Source organism: Amphibalanus amphitrite, unplaced genomic scaffold, assembly GCF_019059575.1.
Source record: "Amphibalanus amphitrite isolate SeventyFive unplaced genomic scaffold, NRLGWU_Aamphi_draft 000491F_arrow, whole genome shotgun sequence".
NCBI lineage: Eukaryota > Metazoa > Arthropoda > Thecostraca > Balanomorpha > Balanidae > Amphibalanus > Amphibalanus amphitrite.
Window position 1 is genome coordinate 331,577 of NW_024881985.1, and position 21,204 is coordinate 352,780.

Genomic DNA, 21,204 nt, shown 5'->3' on the forward strand with positions numbered 1-21,204 from the left:
GAATGAGCCGTCGTTGGAACCCAGAGGCCAGCAGAGGGCCCTCAAAGGCCAAGATGAGCCCTCCTCAGAGGCCAATGGAGGCCCTTAGAGGCCAGCATCGGGTCTTCAGCAGCCAATGCGGGGCCCTCATTGGCACCTAAATGTTCGTCTTGGGACGCCAGAGACAGCAATAAGGCCACTAGAGACCGGTGTGAGACCCTCAGACGCCGGTTGGGGCCCCTGAGGCCGGTAAGGGGTCCTCATAGGTCAGATGTGGGGCCTCAGAGGTCGATGTGGGCTCTTAGCGGTCAACGTGGGCGCTTGACCGCCACTGAAGTTCCCTCAGAGGTCAGTGTTGGACGCTCAAAGACCGGTGTGGGCGTGTTTTTTTAGCCTCGTGACGATCGAATCAGGGCCAGGGTCCCATACACCTATGGGGGCCCATCGGTTGCTTGAGGGGGGGGGGGCAAATGATATGATGCCCCCCTTTATGTGCCTTGGGAGGGCATTCCCTGATGCCCCCCGCGACCGCCACTGTGTACACATTACATACAGCCTACAGGCCTCTGAAATTACATTCTAGCTAATGCAAACTTTATGCAGGCCCCGGAGATCCCACGCTAATCCTTAAGAAACCAAGCCGGCATACGGCGTCACCACCGGGCTTCTGAGGTGCACAGCACCAACCCATGAGGTCTTACTTTAGAGCCACGCTCCTTTGGCAGGGCCCACCCGCCACTGCCGAAGAGGTCTCATGCCAGCCATTGCTGGGCCTACGAAAGCCTCAAGTAAACCCACGCTGATATTCCATGTAAGATGCGGCCATACTCGTGAACCAGTGCCAGCGACGCTGACCGCCAAATTGACAGAATACGAAACTGAGCCCACCCATGAGTGAAATTTACGTCCTTTGATGGCGCAAGAAAGAAAATGAAACATACAAAAAGCTTTTCTAGGACTTTTGTTCGATCTGAAAGGTGGGGCCAAAAGATAGTATGGCCCCACCTTTCAGCACCAAAGGGGGGGGGGCCATGGCCCCCGTGGCCCCCCCCCCCCCTGGGACCGCCAGTGCTCATGTGCTAGGAATAGGCACATGTTATTTTTAGTGTCCTCGTTAAAGGACAAAGTCCCTCTTAAGAAGTTTGAGCCAGAAATTCAAATTTTAAAAAGGAATAAAATGCCAAGCGAATCAGCCAGCTGCGGCACCCTGCATTAGGTACCAATTAGCAATCATCATTAGTATTTGAGGTTGCTAACGTCCTCATTCTGGTTTGTTCCAGGCGAGGGATCGCGGCATATCTCAACCTCCTCAGTGGCATCAGTCGAAGGCAAGTCCATTTCAATTGATATGCAGTGCTTTTTCTCTTGTTTGTTTTGTTGGGTTAGGCCCTTTCGGTCCAATGAGACCATTTCAGAGCCGGGAGGATGATAGGATATAGGGGGAGACATTGGTCTGGGCAGGCACCCTAGTGAGTCGCCGGGGCTGAGCCCGTCCAGAGGACAGGCCACCCAGCCCCAAGGCACTCACTGCACCCGGCTACGGGGTGCGCTCCCTCGGGAGCAGCGGTGCCGCTCCAACGGAGCAGCCCGCATGAGATAAAGTTGCCTGTCCAGCCCGGAAGGGGGTTGCGGCGTGGAGGAGAAGGATTTCTGTATCCTGTGGATAGAAGCACGGAAAGGTGCTTTTTCTCTTTTGTTTGTTTTGTTGGGTTAGGCCCTTTCGGTCGACAAGACCATTGCAGAGCCGGAAGGATGATAGGAATTAGGGGGAGACATTGGTCTGGGCAGGCACCCTAGTGAGTCGCCGGGGCTGAGCCCGTCCGAAGACAGGCCACCCAGCCCCAAGGCACTCACTGCACCCGGCTACGGGGTGCGCTCCCTCAGGAGCAGCGGTGCCGCTCCAAGGGAGCAGCCCGCATGAGATAAAGTTGCCTGCCCAGCCCGGAAGGGGGTTGTGGCGTGGAGGAGAAGGATTTCAGTATCCTGAGGATAGAAGCACGGACAGGTGTTTTTTTTTTCTCTCAATCATCTCTCCTCTCGGGGACCACCCGGTTCGAGTCGCTAGCTCCGAGCAGCGTCTGCCGGAGGAACTTTGAGTTCCGTTTTTCTCACTAGGTGGCGGTGGCGACACTCGCCTGTAGCGCTACTGCGCCGCAAGGCTCGCGGCCGTCCGGCGCAGCTTGCCGGCCTGCTGGGCTGGGCTGGAGAGTGGGGGCGGAATGGATGCTGAGGTTTCGGCGCGGGACCGCCGTGTGAGACTAAACTTCAAAGAATTCCACTGTCCTCTCCTTTCTTCGCCATGCATCCCTTCTTTCCTGTCCTTCTTCTATTCTCCTCTCTTCCCCTCTCCTTTGCTCTGTCTGCTCTTCTCTATTTTTCTCTCCTTTTCTCTTCTCTTATCTCCATTCCTCTCCTCCCCTCCTTTCTCCCTCCCCTCCATACATCTCCTCTCCCATCCTTCCCCTTCCTCTCCTCTCCTGTCCTCTCCTCTCCTCTCCTCTCCTCTCATCTCCTCTCCTCTCCTCTCCTCTCTCCTCCCTCCGCGGCCGTCACCGACACGCTCCGCCGTTCTGCGCAGGCGCAGAGACCGTGTTTACCTGGTGGGCCGCACCTGTTGCTATATTGGCTCCTCCCTCCCTGCCCCAGCGAGCGCGGCCCACCGTGCGCACGACGACCGCGAAGGGCTTTGACCTACCTTGACGAGACGACCGGTGGTGGTAGGAGCCGCTCGGCGAGATAGATGCCGGGCGAGGCAGAGCGGATATCCTGGTGGGTGGCGGTGGTTAGTGCGCTGTTCTGACGCTAGATGGCAGTCGGGTGGCCAGAGTCCGGGAGATTGGAGGTCCCGAGAGCTGCTACGCTGTTCTGAGCGCGGATCTCGGACTGTTGCTCTTGTGACTGCACTCTGACGCGTCGCATTAGTTGCTCGGTTTCGTTTAACTGAGAGAACTTCTGCTCAAATTGATGGAAGGTGCAATTGTGTTTTGCAGTAAACCTTCAATAACAAATGGTCTGCCATCCATGCAACACTCAGCGTTATGAGTTTTAGCTGCACATTCACGTATGCAGTCCGATCTAGGAAGCTACATGTATGGTCTGTCGGCAGCCGTGCACCGGTCGGGCGGGGGCGGCGGCGGCGTTCGGGCGGGGGCGGGGGCGGTCCGCCGCACCGGATGCACGGCTGAGGTGCGTGGAGACGGCCGACTCGCACGCCGCGCCGCGCCGCCGCGCCGGCCGGGCCTTGAAATAGCTGGTCGGCCGGTCCGGCTGAGCGTCGGTGATGGATGAACTACGGTGGGCGGCCGGAGCCGCCGGGAGCCGCCCGGAGCCGCTCGTCGCCAACCGGCGCACCGACACACCCGAAATCGGCAGCGGCTGTCTCCGCCACCGGCCGAGGCCGACTCAAAGGGATCCGTGGGGCGTCGGCGTTGTTTTTTGTTTGCCGGAGACAGCAGATGTTGTGCGGAATGCGGCGATCTGGCCGGTTGGCGGTCGATTCTATATGGCTGGCGATGACTGGGAGGTATTTCGGGGCCGGCGTGAGAAGCGGCTCCGTCAAGGCTGACGCCGCGCTGGTGGCGGTGCCGGCCGAATTTTTCTGTGTGTCGGTCGGTGGCTGTGCCGGCGTGGGTCCCCCGCTGGCCGGTCGGTGGCCAGCGAGGTGTGACAGAGCACCTCCTCAAGGTCGGTAGCTGCCCCCGGCCCTCCCGGCGCTGCTGAGGTCGGCCCAGTCAGCCATATCGGGAAGGCCCCGGTCCGGGGGGCCTAGTCTGACCCAGCAGCCAGCTCCGTTCAGTCCAACCCTGCACAGGCCGTGCAATCTGGTCTGGTCAAGCGGCTCCTCGACCGCGACTCCTTGAAACTGAACGTGTGTCTTTGGCCTGTCGTGTTCCATCTCGATATAAATTGAGTTATATTGGAGTTTTTGTAAAGCCAGCAACACGAACTTGAGTTACTGCGTGTTGATTGGCTGCACCAGATCTCGATCCTCGAAACGAAAGTTGAAGGCAAATCTGCAGTTAACGTCAAAGCTCAGATCGCTTTCGGCTCAGATCGCTTTTTGATGATGGACGACAGGTAGCGGCCAAAACGATCGGTTCAACATGGACTGCCTGAAGCCTCTGATATCCATGTCTATGGTCGCTCGTTTAGTGCGCTGAGATACATCGGCTCGGACGATCAACAGCCAGCGGATCGCATCACATTCTGTATTCTGTATCTATTCCTGTCCCAGCTCAGTGCTCCCGCGCTGACACGCCTGATAGTCCCTCAAAATTGCCTCAGCATCACATATTCATGATTCTGCAGTATGTCACAACTGAGTGAGTTTACATCTGGGCAAATCCTATTTACTAGAGGCCCCGGTATGGGCACCGATGACCTGTGCTGTCCCGGACCCTAAAACCCAAATCAAAAACCATTTGAGAAAAATAACTATCGTTTCGACTACAGTGCTCAGCACAGCACTTAATCGAATTCCAAAACTCTGCACAATAGAAAGGAAGATGAAAGGGTGGTGCCTGATTTAATTAGACCCATATTATTCGGTCATTTTATTGACAAATGCTCTATATCACGATTTTGTAATGATATTGACATATGAGTTTGCGTCAGCTGCCGAAACTTTCGGTCGCGCCTGCATTTGTGTGCTGCTAAGGTGAAAATCATCCGTTTTCTGGCTGCCGATAATCTTAATCCATCTTCCGACCTGCCGCTTCGCCTCTGATCGTCGGATCTATTTCGTCGTGCGCTCCTACCTCGCTATGGTTACCTGCATTGCCGCCCGCGACTTTCACTTCTTACTGCTGGGAGCGGGCCGGCCGCCGCGCCGCGCCGCCCCGCGCCTGACGTCACTAAACATGGTGGCGGCCACCGGCCGGCTTCAGTCGGGCTCTAGACCTCGAGAGGGAAAGTGCGTCGCTCGGACGCTGCGCCGCGCAAGTGCTATGCCTTAGCTCACGGACTCTCACGGCAGATTGTGGGCATTCTAACGCTGTGATCACGTGGGCATTGACTCAGCAGTTTGTTGCGAGTAGTGTGCAGACTTTTTCGGCGCTCGCAAAAACACGCTTTTTGTGTTCGATTTGCGCAAAAAGTGCGTCGGCGCAGCGCAGTTAGCGGGCCAGTGTGTCGTTCTCGTCATCGTGCCGCGGAAGTGCCGGCCCGCCGCCGCCACCACGGAGCACCATGTTGTCTCTGACGGACCTGAAGGCGCTCACGTACCCTCGGCTGCCGAGTCTGTCGGTGTCGGCCGACGGCTCGCCGCCCGAGGTGACCTCGTCTCACCTGTCGCCGCTCTCAGAACAGACCTCGCCCACGTCCACACACACGGCGCACACCATGGTGGCCAGTCCCGACCAGCAGCTCGATCACGACTTCGACATGCACATGGACGGCCTGATGTGGCGCGACCTGGACCTGAACTCGAACAGCACCAGCGCGGCCGCCACGCTGGGCATCGGCGGTCCTCTGCACCACGTCCGCAAGATCCTCATCAGCGCGCCCCAGCCGGAGATCAGCAAGGGTAGGAGCGCGGGGGCGGCCGCAGCGCCGGCGGGTCATTTACTGCACCTTCAGTGCTTACAAGGCCATCGGTTATGCTCAATAACTGATAAATTATTTTTCAGCCATGCTGGACGGTATATAGGCAGGTGCTTTATCAATTTCTGTAACTCAAACGTGCCACTTCATACGCGTGCATCCGCTGAACACATTCCCTCCTTGGCTGATACACCCTCCAAGCCTCTGCTCTGCTCCCTCGCGCTGCGTTCCCGGTCTGCGCCGAGTCCCCTGGTCAGACGTTACCTCCCCGGTCAGCACGGGGCTCACCTGGCCGCTCACCGGCCGCCCTCCTGTTCGGTCACGTTCTCGGCTCGCCCGACCAACAAAAACACCGATAAAAAGTCGCCCAACAGCGACCCGTCGGCGCAGCAGCCGTTCGGTCCAGCCTCCGAGCGCTCCCTCCTGGTGGTTCGGCCGCCGAGGGTCTCTCTCTCTCTCTCTCTCTCTCTCTCTCTCTCTCTCTCTCTCTCTCTCTCTCTCTCTCTCTCTCTCTCTCTCTCTCTCTCTCTCTCTCTCTCTCTCTCTCTCTCTCTCTCTCTCTCTCTCTCTCTCTCGCTCGCTCTCGCTCTCGCTCTCTTCTCTTCTCTTCTCTTCTCTTCTCTTCGCAAGGACGGTGTTCTTTTCCTGTGTCAGGGCTTCTGAGAGCTTATTATCTCTCACTTGTGCTCTCAATTCAGTGCTCTTAGTTCAGAGCCCCTTGAAACTGAGCCAGCCTACTAAAGCTGCCCAGTATCTGAGAGGAATCGTTTGCCTCTCGCCTGGAATGTTTCGGATCTAATCAGTTGCAGCCCCATGGCGGATTGGTCTACATGTCGCTAGTCCTTGCCGTTCTTTTTCACCGACCCTGCCTGCGGTACAACGTCGGATTATAAACTGTCTCCGCTTATGGAGCTTGCTATCATTGTTTACACCGCATATCTGTGTTTCTTTCCTGCAGATCGTGGAGATCGAGATATAGATATAGTACGCATGCCAGCTTGTAATCCTTAGTGCACACCCTGTGTTATGTAACCATTGTGGCAGGAATGGGAGGCTATGACCGAGGTATCATGAGAATACAGCTCAGTCGCTTGAACCGTGCTCGGTTTTACGAGTCACTTAACGAGCCCCAATCCAGTAGTTGGCACAAAGCCGCCGGCATTGTCAACCGTGCTCGAGGAGCAGAGGTGCAGACTGTTGAACAACTCAAGTCGTGCTGCGTGTCCGTCGGCTGTGCGTCGGAGCGGTTCGCATTTGCGGCCTCTGCGCCGAACTTGAAGCCTCCCGAGGCCCGGCTCTGCACGCTCCACTGACCAGTCGCCGTTCTATCTCCGCCCGCTGCTAGCATTCTCCACTGTCAGCGACGGCTGCATCAGGCGGCTCCTCAAACGTTCCGATCTAGTCTCCTCGTCCTGACCTCTAAATGGGTTACTGTGCAGCGCGCCGCTGGTTCTCCGCAGCGCGGATTGAGAAAGCTGCACGCGTCCATTGTTTTCCGCGTTATGTAAGTTGCTTCACATGCGTGTGAAAGGGATCAGTTCCGACTACCTGGTGTTGCTGTTGTAGAGATTTGTTGTTGGAGCTGGCCGGCGGGTGGTGCGTTCTGATCACGTTTTGTCGTGTCCGGGCGGGCCGACAGGGCGGCGCCTCGTCCCCTCGCCGGGGGGCTGGCGGGCCGCGGTCACCACGCCGGGTTTTGTGCCGATGCGCCGCCGCGCCGGGCCGGCCATGGCGGCGTTTTTGCTGTTGTTCTGTGGCTGCGCTTTGGCGGTCGGCTGGGACGGCGGCGGGCCGCCACTGCCGCCGGCGCCGCTCCGAGCGCTCTCAGCTCGCCGAGCTGCGGCCTTCACATCCGGCCTCGGCGGCTGGGAACGGCGTCAGGTGGCGCCGGCACCCCCGCGCGGCCTCTCTCCTCTATCCATCTGACACAGTCCAGACCGGACCGGGCCCGCCTGCACTGATCCGAGGAGCTTGGTCCAGCTCTGCTGCAGCCGTCCATCCACTGGCTGGTTTCTAGCCACGCTGCAGCCGGAGCCGCTTCGCCGCCGACGCCCGTGACACTGGCCGTCAAATTCCGGGCTCTTTTTATGGCGGCGGTATGGACCCCAGCTTATTGTGACGTGTTTGCTTTGGGGAGTTTTTATTCACCGGCGTTAGGTTTGACCATTAGGCGGGTAATTACAGGAAATGTGATTTTCAATTAGTAGCAAAAAGCGGCGGGTGGCGTCGGTTAGGCTCACGCGACTTTCGCTACGGTCAGCGTGGGACAAATCTGTGATTTCACGGCCGTTGTGCGGTGTGTTTTCCGGATTGTTCCCGCGAGAAGCGTGCATCCTGAGTGCCGCAGGCGGTCGGCCTTCTCTGTTGTCGGGGTCAGCGGCAGTGGCGGCAATGGCGTCTCTCTCTCTCTCTCTCTCTCTCTCTCTCTCTCTCTCTCTCTCTCTCTCTCTCTCTCTCTCTCTCTCTCTCTCTCTCTCTCTCTCTCTCTCTCTCTCTCTCCGGAGTCCCGGAGACAGGTGAGCGACAAACACGGCCCCGTCACGAGATGTGCTCCATAGTGGCATCAGCCGGCAGCAGCCCCAGTGACCGAGCGCGCCGCCCCCGCACTGCTCGTCGCTCTGTGTCGGCTGGCGGACACGTATAGCGGCCCGGCCGAGCGCCCTACCTGTTCCTCCGCGTCCGGCCGGCGATCGCTCCGGAGTCAAGGCCGGTCATGGCGGCCGGAGCGGCGCGCCGCGGCGGCAGTGGCGCAGCTCGCGCGGAGAGAGGCGCGCGGGCGAGAGGGCCGCGCCGCGACGGATGCAGGTCACGTAGAGTTGGCCCCTTCTGAGGGGCATCGTCCTCTGACCGCCCTGATAGCCCTGCCGCCATATAGGACAGATGTGAAGGAGAGGGGACGGAGAGGGGCTCTCGTGGGTGGTCAGAGGGGGACAGAGGCCCGCCCCATTCCAACCGGTCGGTCCTGATCGGACACGGGATACGATCGAGTTGGACCATTTGAGTAATGTCCATCTCAGACTGATAACAGCACCGAACCCGTGAGACCACCACCTCTCCAAAAGCCGACATAATAGCCATCGTGGTCGTAAACTGCGTTTGATCTGCCGTCTATTTCCGTGGCTCTCAGGGTTCCGGTGATATCTCTGAACTGTGCTTTTACCCATTTCCTTTACTGGATGAGCCATTGCTAGGGTGTGGTAGCCTGACTTAGGGCCCCCTAGCTGAATAGTGACTGCTCTCCCGGATTATCACTGAACAAAGTGGGCCTCTGGCTGTCCAGCGCCCGGCCGCTCAGAGGGGCCCCTGGTAATCTATTTGTCGAGTGCTCCGCGGCTCTGGTCTCCTCTCGGAGGTATCGGGTCCGCCCTGGCCTCCGTCCGCTGTCAGCTGCTCTCGGACGATGACAGTGCGGTGGGCGGGACGTCCTCGAGAGGAGCACCGCCCTCTCTCCGTTCCTCAGTCGTCCCCCTCTCCCTTCCTCAGCCGCCGTCCGGCGCCTTGTGGCCGCCTATTACAGCCGCCTGTAAAGTGGCTCCAATGGCCCGACAATAATTGTGTCTTCCAAGGTCGAATCCGCGCCGGCCGCCCGGCTGGGATTGATCTGTTAAGCCGGTCTAATTGCCCTTCTGCGCGTCAGAGCTGTGTTCTCAGGCAGGTTCAGTCGCTGCACCGCGTCGGACGGGCGGCGGGCGCGCAGGTCTGTCGGCGCCCACTCAGCCGGCTCCGGCTCGGATTGTTAGCGCGCCCTCGCACAGTCACCGGAACGTGACTGCCAACTCAATGAAACTTGGCGTCCCGCTGGGCGGAATCGACTCTCGGTTTCGGGCTGGACCGCCCAGCTTGTCATGATGCCGCTGCTGCTGTGTGCAGCGGATGATGGGAGTGCCTCATAGACTAGCGGGCCGTTTTGTTGCCGTCTCCACGACTACGGTGATTTCCAGACACGGCCTGCCGCAAATTGCGGCGAGCGAGACGCGCGTGCGGCGCCGGTGGCGCACCTGGAGCGGCGCCAAGGTGAGCGCCACATCTGCCGCCTTCTGCCGACCGCGTCACGATCGTCGGCCGGCCATCTGTCGCGGCGCCGCCGGCGGGGGCGAGCCGCGCCGGTCCGCGACTCGGCGCCGGTCCAGAACGGACGCAAATCGGGCCTCGGCTGGCCGGCCTGATGGGCTCTCTGAGAGTGCAGGATTTCAGTCTCGAAATGGTTCTTCACGTCGAGGTTTAAGCCTGTCGTTAGCTAATTTGGATCGCATGCTCCTCAGTAGGTATGCCTATGACTTCAGCAGCCGATGACAGCTCTGGTTACTGGGGCATTCCACGTCAAATCAAACACCGAAATCCGTCATCCCCTTCGATTTTTCTGAAAATTTGTAGGCAGACTGGGCATGGTTCAAAACTGAGTTACGTATAATATTTTCGAAATTTGATAACGTATCGCTGAGATATAGGTCATCGAATATAGCGAAAAATGCCACACATTAATTTTTTAAATGGCTATAACTCTGGTTCCTTTTCTGGTATCAAAATGATATTAACAGGGTCTTATAGGCAATTGATAAGGCTTTGATTTTTAATTATAAAATTAAATTGAAGTGACCTTGAAATGCATTCGACCTTGAATTAAAACAGAAAAATTTAAATAGCAAAAAACATGTCACCTTCGATTTGGGTAATTTTTACATATTATGTCCGTCACAATGTTCCTAACCATCTGTGAAAAAATTGGAGTGGGCCATTCATAACTTTCGCGGCAAACGCCGTTTTCATGCATCAACATCGCGCAACCGCGCGTGACCTTGAAAGACAGAGTCAAGACATGCTTGCTTGTGTACACTTTCTGAAATGAATGATTGCTGATTAGTGATATCCCAAACTCTGCGAGAATGGAAATGCATAGTCATCGTAGTCAAGCATTCACGTTCCATAGTAAAAGTGTCTCAGGCAAACGGTATTTTGCGGTGAATTTTGAGCCGTGTGGAAATATCATGAAGTAAATTCAACGAAAACATTATCACGCAACGATATCTTCACGTCTTTTGATCTTCACTATACGAAAGAACATACATTTTTTAGTATGTATGGGGAATTTCTAGTTAATCCAATAATAAATATGGCAGTTAGAGGCCTGCTAAGAGTAACATGTCGCCGGCTGAGGCGGGCTCGGCAGATGCGGGAAACGCAGCAATCACAATTTTGTGTTTACACGTTCATATTTCAATTGTTTACCAACTGATTTTCAAAATTCTTTCACCATAAGATTGCCTGTACATTTTTGAGTCTTCTCACAAAATTTAACGCGAATCGAACGTAATCAGCGGTAGGGAGCGCGATGTAAAGACGGAACAGTTCCGTTCCGTCCCGGCACAGTCTACAATTCAGGCGGCGCGTAGCGGTCGGCGCCGGCTGCCGAGTCGCCGCGTTGCTGCGGCGACAGGATGTTCACTTAACACCGCTATTACTAGAACAGTTGTGAACCGATTTTCTTATTGCTTGCACGATGAGATGTCCAATTCAATTCTTGACAGGTAGCCATAATTAATTTCGCATTAATCTTATGAGATATTGGCGAAAAACAGGAGGGGTGGGCGAAATTCGTTCTTCCCCCTCCACTGCGCGTGCTAACATACGTTTGCATATGTGCAATTTTCTTCAAAACTTATGAATGGCCCACTCTAATTTTTTCACAGGTTGTTAAGAATATGGTAGGCAATAAAATATATGAAAATGAGCCAAATCGAAGGTGACGTGTTTTTTGCTATTTCAATATTTGTGCTTAAGAACAGAGTTAAGCAAATTTCAAGGTCATATATTTAAGTAGGTGCAATTCTAAACAAATGCTTAAGATATTACCTAAACAGTAAGGTTTATTTCATTCAAATCAAACAAGTACAACCAAAGTTATGGTCGTTCAAAAATATAGAGATGCAACATTTTGTAAAAATTTGATGCCCTATATTTAGAAGACCTGTGGTCAGAATGTGCAAAAAACATCAATGTAATGTCCGGGGCCACACAGGAACTCGCTCACAAATTTATAATGAAATCGCTGATGGTAAGGTGCAAAACAGCCGATTTTTGTTCGATTTGACGTGGAATGCCCCTACTGCTAAATATTGTTGTGCTGCTAAGCGGGAAGCATCGCCTAAGCAACAGCGTCTATTCGCCGCGGATTTTCTCACACTTGACCGTGGCGTGGGCGCCATGAATATTTGCGGCACCCTCAAACCCAACACCACCATCACTTGACCATGACAGTGACCGCCAGCCGGCGACCGCCGACCGCGCGGCTCCGTCATTGAACGGCTTTGGCGTGATGCCGTGCGGCCGTCCGCTGGCTCCGAGCTATCACCATGATCCCCTGTCGTGACACCCAGCCGACGGCTAACTGTCCGCGCACCGGACTGCACGCCAGCCTGCCTTACGACATGAGTAACACGCAAACAAATCGCTGGAATTCACAGAATGAACCCATTCAAACGGTCATTGCCGTACGGGTAAGGAGTGAGCCTGTGCATTTTTATGGCGATTGAAGTGATAATCATAAATGGTTTCAATGCGGTTTGAAGCTAAGGATCTCCTGTTGAACCTTGGAGGCTATAATTTGTACATTCAACAGCATCACCGACAAGGTCATTGCCTTCAGCTATTTTCACCCCGGGTATCTTGTGCCCAAGTAAACAAAAAGTTACGAAAACAACTCTATAGATCACCTCCAACTGTGTCGCGCATTATGTCCCGCCGTACACTTCTCTCCACGCTGTAATCAAGGCACCACGTAATTGCTTCGACCTTGGCGAGTTCATGGGAAGGTTCAAGAACATAATGTATCAAAGTTGAATGATCCATGCTGTAATTCGGCTAAATAAAACTGAAACGAAGTGTCCACTTACGACATTAGCGATCATTCTGCGGCGTTTCCACTGAAGTAGCGTGGCGAATCGTCGTCATATGCTGGTGTCCGACTTTGAGCGACCGCGGCTGGTCAGCCGGGCTCTGAGAGGAGGTCGGCCGAGTCACTGTCCGGTCTAACTGGCCTGGTCCGGTCACCGACTCACCGCCCGACCGCGCCGCGCCGGTCAGCCGGCAGTTACGCAACCCGGCTAGCCTTCTGTGCGCCGTGGCAGTCACCGGAGACTGCGAGTCGGCGTGGGGCGCTAGCACCAGCGCCCTTCGCCCGCCCGCCGCTCACGTTCGCTCCCCGCCCGCCTACGCCCGCCCGCATACCCATCGCGGTTGTTGACACCGCCGAAAGCTGGTCAGTAAGATGGACGCCAGTGTGCCAGGGTGGCCGGCGCGCCGGCCGGCTGGCTCATTTGCACCTGGCCTCTGGTCGTGCGCGTCGGGTCAGGGCCGGCCGGCCGGGTGCCAGTGACAGTGACGGTCGACCGGTGTGCCATCCGGGTCTCACTGAGAGCGAACGCCGCTCGCTGTCACGATTCATGAGCGTGGCGCAGCACAGCTGATTCGTATGCTAATTCTGTTGTGGATGATTCAGCTGGGGATGGCTGTGGCGCCTTGTGTGGGCCACAGGTGGGTGTATTTTTGGAACGCCCTGGTACCGAGTCCAGGGCAGCTGCTGGCACACCGAGAGATCCCGGTGTTTTGCTGTAGAGGGTGATACGAAAAAGCGCCATTTTTCCGTATGTGCGCAGCTTTTGACGGCGGGTGGCTTTAGAGAGGGTCGGTAAGGGTTGGACAAAAAGGTGCATTCGTAATGGGGATACTGCCCGTGGATGACGTCATAAACAAGTCTTGTGGTGTATCTGGCGGCCGAGGGGTGGACCTGGGGCCCCTGGCCGGCAGCGCGGCGTGCCAAGGTCCCCGTGGGGCCGGTGCCGGCGACTCTGTACTGCCGTCGGACAGACTGGAGGGAGCGGACCCGGTCCTCCCGGCAGTGTGCGCTCCCTCCGACCGCTGACGGCAGGCGGTGGTCCCACACTGCTCAGTGGCTCCAACTCGACCCCAGCGCCGACACTATCTAATACCAGCTGCATGTGCTGCCTTGGATAAACGCGATACCACCGTATGCAAATGCAAATAATGATCCTTCGTTGGCAGACCGGCTCCGATAAGGCACCGCGAAAACGAGTGATGTGGTAGCTATTGCCTGCGATATTTATCGTCATACACGTATTCCAAACCACAGCGTCATGTGCCTATGGCCGAGTAAAAATAGTTCCCTGCCTGTGAAGGTTCACCTCGCGAGGCCGTGCTCGTGGTTGTGAGGCTGCTGCCCCGAATGGCGTGCTGTAGGGGTCACGGTCCTGGGGCGGGGGCGGGGGTGGCTGACTGCCGCTCCGCCCGGCTGGGAATCGTGACGGTCAGGGGACGGCTGACGGCGCACGGTCAGGAGAGTGGAGACCGACCGTCTACTGCTCGCTACCTCGCTCCTCTACCTCGCATCGCCTTTCTTAACTGACAGTGTCATGATTCTTGCTCTGTCAGGCTACGTGTGCTATACTTATTGGCTACCGCCGATTTATTGGCCCCTTGCTGATCGATAAGTCCCACGCAGCATTCAGTTCCGCTCTGTGAGTGGTCGGCGATTGGTGAGCGTCACCAGACGCCTACTTTCACCGCCGACAATGAGCGCGTTAGCGCCGCGTGCGACTACCGGCGCCGGCGGCTGCGAACGGGCGCACTTCTCACCGCCGCGCGCCGGCTAGTTTCCGGTTCCCAGTGTGTCTTTCTGCGAGCCGTATATGGTAGCGCCTGGCGCGCTCTGCGCCGTATTCGCCACGCTCCGCGCTGGTGATTGGCCAGTTCGGTGGTTAGCAGACATGTGCGCCCCTTTAAACGGTTCTGTGACAACCGACAGCGCTGAATACCGACACTGAGCCTCTCAGAGGGTCGCGGACGACAGACAAAGCCCGCCACCACACACCGAGAACCAGATACACCGCCGCGAAATTCTTGTGCCACTTCACCAAAAAAGGTTGTCTATTGGCGGGTTGAATGGGCCATTTTGGGGTGATTTGGCCGGCGCGGCGGAGACCGGGGTCCTGTGAGGGACCAGGGCCACCTCGTTCACCCGATCCTCGGGAGGCTGAGACATAGTCCGGCCTCATGGCCGAGATACGCCGCCGCCGCGGTCGGCGCTCCGGTGGCCTTGGTTAGAATATCAGCCGGTCGGGGAGGATTGGCGATTGATATACTGCTCAGGGTGATGGGATTTGGGTGCGTTACCGGTTGGGTGCGCTGCCCGCTGAGTGCGTTGTCCGGTGGCCGAACTGGGGTGTGGGTATGGGTGTGTTGGTCGGTGGGTTGGTGGATGCCTTGCACAGTGGGTGCGCCGGCCGGTGGGTGGTGGGGGCGGTGGGCCCGCTGCACTGGGAGTCGGCAGCGCGCCGCTCCCACGGCCCGGACGCCGCCGCACCGACCGCGCACGGCTACTAATTCCTGGCTTGCAATCGGGTCCCGCCGAGGGGCCGCGCCGTCGCCTGCGCAGGATCACCCGGATCGGCGAGACCTGCGCGTCCGACCCGCGCGAAGTTCATTGCCATGAGAGCACCGTCAACAGAGAGGAATGTCAGGTTTCGAAAGCGGCCACTAATGCTACCGGTTTCTGGCACTGATCTGACGGCGCGCGCGGTGGGACAGCGCCGGGCCGAGGTGGCAAATCCTCCGGCTCCTCAGTGGGCCGACGGCGCCGCAGTTCGACCAATGAGCGGCCGCGCCGGTCGCGTGCTGTTGTCAGGAAGCGGGCCGTTTTTACCGATGTCTCGGTGAACGGGTCGGATGACAGTTGATGACGGCCGACTGCGGCTGCTGCGGTCAGTCAACAACTCTGCGGCAGCGGCGCGGCGGGCGTCACCTTGAACCTGCACACTGAACTCGCCGGTCGCGCGGACAGTGCCGCAATCCATGACGGTGCGCCGTCAGTGCCGGATTGTCACGTCACCTCTGTCGGATGACGGCGATTAAATCGCTTTCTCTCGGAGAATACACAGTCGAGCTGACGAGCGCGACACGCTACCGGGACGTTTTCTCTTCCTTTTATCCGTTAGTCGGAGAATATGATAAGGATCAGTGCTTAATGTCAGTTCCTGCTAATTTTAAAATTACCACCACCTAATGTCAGAATTTTTACTCGACGCTTATGCCAGCACTTTTATGATGGGGCACCATTTTACTATCCCATCTGATTAAAACCTTATCTGTGAGTCACGTATGACTATGACTGTATTCTTTCTTACTGAGCCAGCATCTTGGCGGGACTGACGGCGACAGCCCATCGCCACCTTGCTCTTCCCACCTCATTGACTACAGAGCTTGTCTCAAGACACCCGCCACTTCATTACCATTCCGTCTACATCTGTGACCCCTCGTCACTAACGACCTGTCCCTAGTCGCTGACCTCTTCACTAACCCTGCTGTTCTTTTCGTTACAGGTCACGACGACCTAGCGTCACCTTGCAGTAATGGCCAGTTCGGCGACGACAAGCGGAAGAAGGGCCCGGTACCGCGACAGAATGAGGAGCTATGTCTCGTCTGCGGCGACCGTGCCTCCGGCTACCACTACAACGCGCTTACCTGCGAGGGCTGTAAAGGTAAGACAGTGCTCTCCTGCGAGAACTGTAAAGGTAACAAAGCGCTCACCTGACAATGTCGCCTAAGAGATTGTCAGGTGAGCAATGTAAGGTGAGTAAATGTAAGAAAGTGGTCACCGAGGGCTGTAAACTGTCTTGCTCATCTGCGAGGGCTGTAAAGATAAGAAAGCGCTCACTCTCCTTTCCGGGTTCTGAACTTGACCTGAAGTCAGGGCCGGTAAGTCCAGACTCGGGGGTGTCTGCGCAGCTAGTTTGTGGAGGTCAGGGGCCTCGGAGCGGGGCAGACCAGGGAGCGCTCCGTGTGAGACGGCCCGTGAAGGCCAGTCTCGGCTCCGTGACGGTCGTGACGCTACCAGGTGCCGCCCCGTGACCCGTCACGGCCGGCGGTCGCGCCGGCAACAGGTAACCGGCCTGATAGATGGGCCCTAACTCAGCCCCACGGCCATTGCAATATGCCGGACAGCAAGCATCTATGGGAAAACGCCGCTGTTCGAAGCCGGTTAATGCGGCTTTATTTGAGGGTTATTTGGTCAGTGGGTGTGCTAATCTGCTCTCAATGTTCTCTCTCCAGTGTAGCCGTACCGTCTATGGTAGATATCAGTGTAACTACCCCCTAAGTCCGAGGTGATGTCCCCTACATCCTTTATTATGCCCTACCCCTTACGTCCGATGTATTCGTGCCTTTCACCGGTGCCGGCGGCTGTGATACGCTCCCAGTGTAGTCTGCTGTGGACTTCCCCCATGTCGATGCATCATGTTCTGTTACTCTCCCAGTGCAGTTTGTTGTGATCTACTCCAGTGCAGTTTGCTATGCCCTGCTCTCTTCACCCGATATACAGAGCCGCGCCTCTCGCCGTTGCCGGCGGCGTTGGCGGCGCCGATGCCGCGTGTTGGGAGCCAAGGTCACCCCGCTGGCTGCGGGGCGGAACTGGCCGGCTCCAAGCGGGATGGCACGGCCCGCCCGCCCCATCCTGCAGCCACGGGGTCCCTGACGACCCTCGGAGGGCACCGAGTGCAGCCCACAGCCCGCTGAATGCAGGCCGTGCGGGTTAACAGCTCACCGCCGGGACGTACCGGTGACCTGGCGTGGGTGGCTCTACATGCGCGGTGGTCGCTCGGCTGGCACCAAGTAGCAACAGTGTCCCGGTCTCGTGTTGGTAGGGAGGGGTGCTGGATATATGGCTGACAGCTCTGACTCCGTCTGAGAGTGCCGCAGCTAATTGTTTCCCGTGCTGTCGCCACCCTGAGTTATTTTATTCTTCGTCGGCTTGGTTGCGAACTGAAACACTTGCATGTGAACTGACATGAGAACTTCTGTTTCAGGTTTCTTTCGGAGGAGCATGACGAAAAATTCAGTGTATGTATGCAAATATGGCCAAAACTGTGAAATCGACATGTACATGAGGAGAAAATGTCAAGAATGTCGGCTCAAGAAATGTCTAGCTGTCGGCATGAGGCCAGAATGTAAGTATTTTACATCACGGCAGTAATATGTTTGTGGCACCTTTTTGGCATGTGTATTGCGTTTCGCGTGAGGATACGGCTATGCTTTAAATGACGGTTCGTCTCGTCATTTTTTTCGGGTTGCTATAGAAAATTAATTAGACAGACAAAGTCCATGATACAGCTCACGGCAGCCCGGGGGCAGCTGGTGGGTCTCGCTGTTCGCTGGAACGGACCTCCATCAGTTAAAGCCTCTCGGTCATAGAAATCCGCCAGGTTCGGTCCTCTCGGTCGGGCTGGCCCCTCTTATAATCGTCAGTCAGCGGAACCCCGCTCTTAGAATGTGACCTAGATGCACGGAGCAGCGTGACCAGAGTTTTGTAAGCCTGTAAGACGCTTATCGGATCACGAGAATTAATGTAACACAAGGGTCATTGGCCTCGAAATGTTGACGCTCGTGCCTGCTTGGTTGAGCGCTCACTTCTCATTCATTTTCGTTTATTTGCTTGAAGTGTCGAGTCGACGCATCACAGTAATGGGTGTTTAATTTCCATATTCATAACATAACCTCATTATCTCCTCTGTTGAATTAATTTTTCGGCTCATTATGTCGAAAAGAATGTACGAGTAGCTTCACTTTGTATCTATTCTAATGGTGACAGAAGAAGCTTGAAATCCCTGAAGCCCAAGTACAGTGGTATTTATACTTGCCTTTGAAATTCCATAAATAACAATAGGTACTATTCAGTATTCATTGATAGCCAACAGTAAACATGGATGATGGATGTATGCATAAATCAGTCACAGGTAAGCCCTGATCAGGAACATTTATTCGGTTTATTCTTATCTTTATTATGGATGAATAATGCAGGCATATGGGGCACGGCAGGTCCTACATACTGTGATATACTGTCCTTGAGCGGGCTCCACTGAACGCCCCGTCGTGCCGCACTGGAACAATACCGGACGTTGGATCCTACTGACATGTTGTAGTCAACCTACCACAATACTTGAGGTCACAATCTGACCTGGATGGATCCCCCTACCACAACTATCAGCGGCTGGTCTGTCCGTTCCGACCAATAGCTGCGCCTTCATTCGCCCTTCCGTGTGTTGCGCAATCTGCTGTTGTTTCCTCCCTTCCCGCCCCGCCCGGAGGCCCCGATAGTTGTCTTTCCGCCCCGGCCCGTCCATCCGTCCGTCCGTCCGTCCGCTCGTCCGGTCCGTAGCCAGAATGTTGCAAAAGCGGGCGGCCTGCGGCCGGGTGGCGGCGTCTCGGCCGGCCTGCCGTGCTCTGCGCCGTTGAGCGGCGGTGGCGGCGGCAGCGGTCAGCCCCAAGGTCATTGGTGCATTGCCTCCAGTGTCGTCACGGAGCTGGCGCTGCACCTGGCGGGGGCGGGGGCGGGGGCGGGGCGGCGAGGAGATACACGGCCGGCACCCACGGGCCGCCGCCGACACTCCCCAAACGGAGCTGCGCAGAAGCCTAAAAAAAAAAAAATAATCGGTAATCATAGGATTCTGCAACCGCGTACATGCCTCTGCAATTTATGTACGCATTTACATAAGGTGACAGATCGTCCGTAACTGATAAGCCGTGCAATTTAAAAATAATTACGCATTCTATTATCATATTTATAAGTTAACGTGTGAAAGAGCTATTTCTGCTATCATCATGCTGCTGGCAGGGCGGGATATCCTTTGGACGAAAGTAGGGTCTTCGAGTGAACTCTGATCGGTGATGCAATGGATAAACACACACTGGCCAGCCGCCCGGTGAGCTGGGCCAATATTTGACAGGCGGGGTGTTGGCACTTGGCAGGCGACGCAGCGGTACCCTGGCGCAATGGGAGGGCTGCGGAGGGGGAGAGGGCAGTTCGAGTGACCGCTGATGTCAGTTCCCGGGTATGTGTGCACTGTATATACAGTTATGCACGCTCGGTACCGGAGACTGAGAGGAGAAACGAGGGACGGGATGGATACTGAAAGGTGGGACTAATAGGACTGAATAAAGGGCAGAGTCTGGGTTACACGATAGAGGCTGGATCGAATTTTCTTACAGATTGTCAAAGCGGTGCCGCGATAAATGGCCGCAGTGCCTGAGTAATATGGCACTAGAAATGGTGTTTATAGTTCGATGATTCTCCTGACTGACATGTTCTTATCTGACAAAATCCTCCTTTCCTCAGGTGTGGTACCGGAGTACCAATGCCAGGTGAAGAGGGAGGCCAAAAAGGCGCAGCGGGAGCGGGACCGGCCCAACTCGACCACCTCGGCGCAGGACGGGCCGGACTCCAAGCGGCAGCGGCTGGGCTCCACCGTAAGTGACCTTCCTGTCCATCACAGGGACGAGACCCTATCCCCGGGACGGGACGCCCCCTTTGGAGACGCCGCTCCCCTAGCCGGCCGGTCCAAGGACAAGGCCGCGCGCATCCCGTTCGGAGGATTAATTGGACCATTTTTGCTTGTCTACGGGCCGGGGAGTCGTCCCCCAGCGACCACGTGGCCGGCCGGCGAGGTCATTAGGCGCTGACCGGTGAACTGGTACGGCACACGTGGTCCGTCACGTGACCGGGTCACGCTGCTGTGTGTTGGGTCGCCGGTAAGTGTGTCTGTGTGTCAGTGGGATCGGGGCGGCTAGCGTGCTGTCGCCGGTAAAAGTAATGTCGTGCAGTGCGTTTTTCTGCCAAGCTGCGTACTATCGTAGGACATGTTTCCTCAAAACTTCCTGGTCGGTAGTCTGCATTGTTTCACGCAAAAATGGTATGGCACAGTGTCTTGTCGGTCCATTCGGGTTATAAGCTTGTGGAAGTATTCTGTTATGTCAACAGAATATGTGCATTGTGCACTAAATGTGCAGTGTTGTCATTCAGAAGCAAACAAACCTGACCACAACAGACTAGCTGGTGTCGTGGTTTAACGAACAATCGCTGGTCAGAACGTGACATATGGGATTGTGCGAGCTGAGAAACCAAATCAGTCGGTTCAGCTGAAATTCGAGGCAGCATTTTTTTGGCAATGAACTTCCGAAATGCAATGTTATCTAATTTATGTACGTCTACTTCTTTCATCTTTTGTAGGCACACGACAATAATTTTAACTTGCGCCGCCACTCCGTAAGCGCACTTATATTCGAAAGTCATCCTCAGACTTGTATGCCCGTGGCCTGTGGTCTAGCATCCCCTGCGCGGTACCCCAGTATCTGACGAAGCTCCGATGCTGTGCCACAGGACCAGACGGTAGCTGTCGCTGGCGCGGCCGGCGGCGGCGGAGGCAGTATGCCCGCACCCGTCTCCCTTCCCGTACAGCGGCGCGCACTGACCGCCGAACAGAACGAGCTCATCAACCGGCTGGTGCAGTACCAGGAGGAGTACGAGTCACCCACCAAGGAGGACATGAGGCGCTCGGCGGTGAGTACCTGCCCGCACAGACCGCGCCGTAGTAACACTCGAGGGAGGGGAGTGGGCGACTGTACTCGGCAGAGGTTACCTCGGGCTCTGGACTAGGAGAGGTGGGTTATACCCTGCGCCCTCAACAACACTGGGTGACCCCTTAGGGAATAGGGAGGCGCTTTGGGATGTTGTTAGCTCCTGGGTCCCGCTGCAACCAAGCTCATCTCCCCCTACCCGGGCGCTGTACAGGGGACGGGAGGGTACAGAGTAGCCGTGCCAGGCTCGCGTGCAGCGCCAACCAT

General features: G+C 56.3%; 1 protein-coding gene across 12 annotated transcripts in view; it reads left to right on the forward strand.

Moving 5' to 3' along the window:
• Positions 1–21,204, forward strand: part of LOC122392563 (ecdysone receptor-like) — a 136,564-nt gene that overhangs the window by 106,470 nt on the left and 8,890 nt on the right. For 5 of the 12 annotated variants that reach the window (XM_043387591.1, XM_043387590.1, XM_043387593.1 and 2 more), the window contains 5 exons: positions 1,260–1,307; positions 15,912–16,070; positions 17,394–17,534; positions 19,700–19,830; positions 20,741–20,920. In XM_043387591.1, coding sequence (XP_043243526.1) covers positions 1,260–1,307; positions 15,912–16,070; positions 17,394–17,534; positions 19,700–19,830; positions 20,741–20,920 — 659 coding nt within the window. Of the gene's footprint in view, positions 1–1,259; positions 1,308–4,856; positions 5,504–15,911; positions 16,071–17,393; positions 17,535–19,699; positions 19,831–20,740; positions 20,921–21,204 lie in introns of those variants that run through there. The other 7 variants (XM_043387598.1, XM_043387595.1, XM_043387599.1 and 4 more) reach the window with 3 other exon arrangements.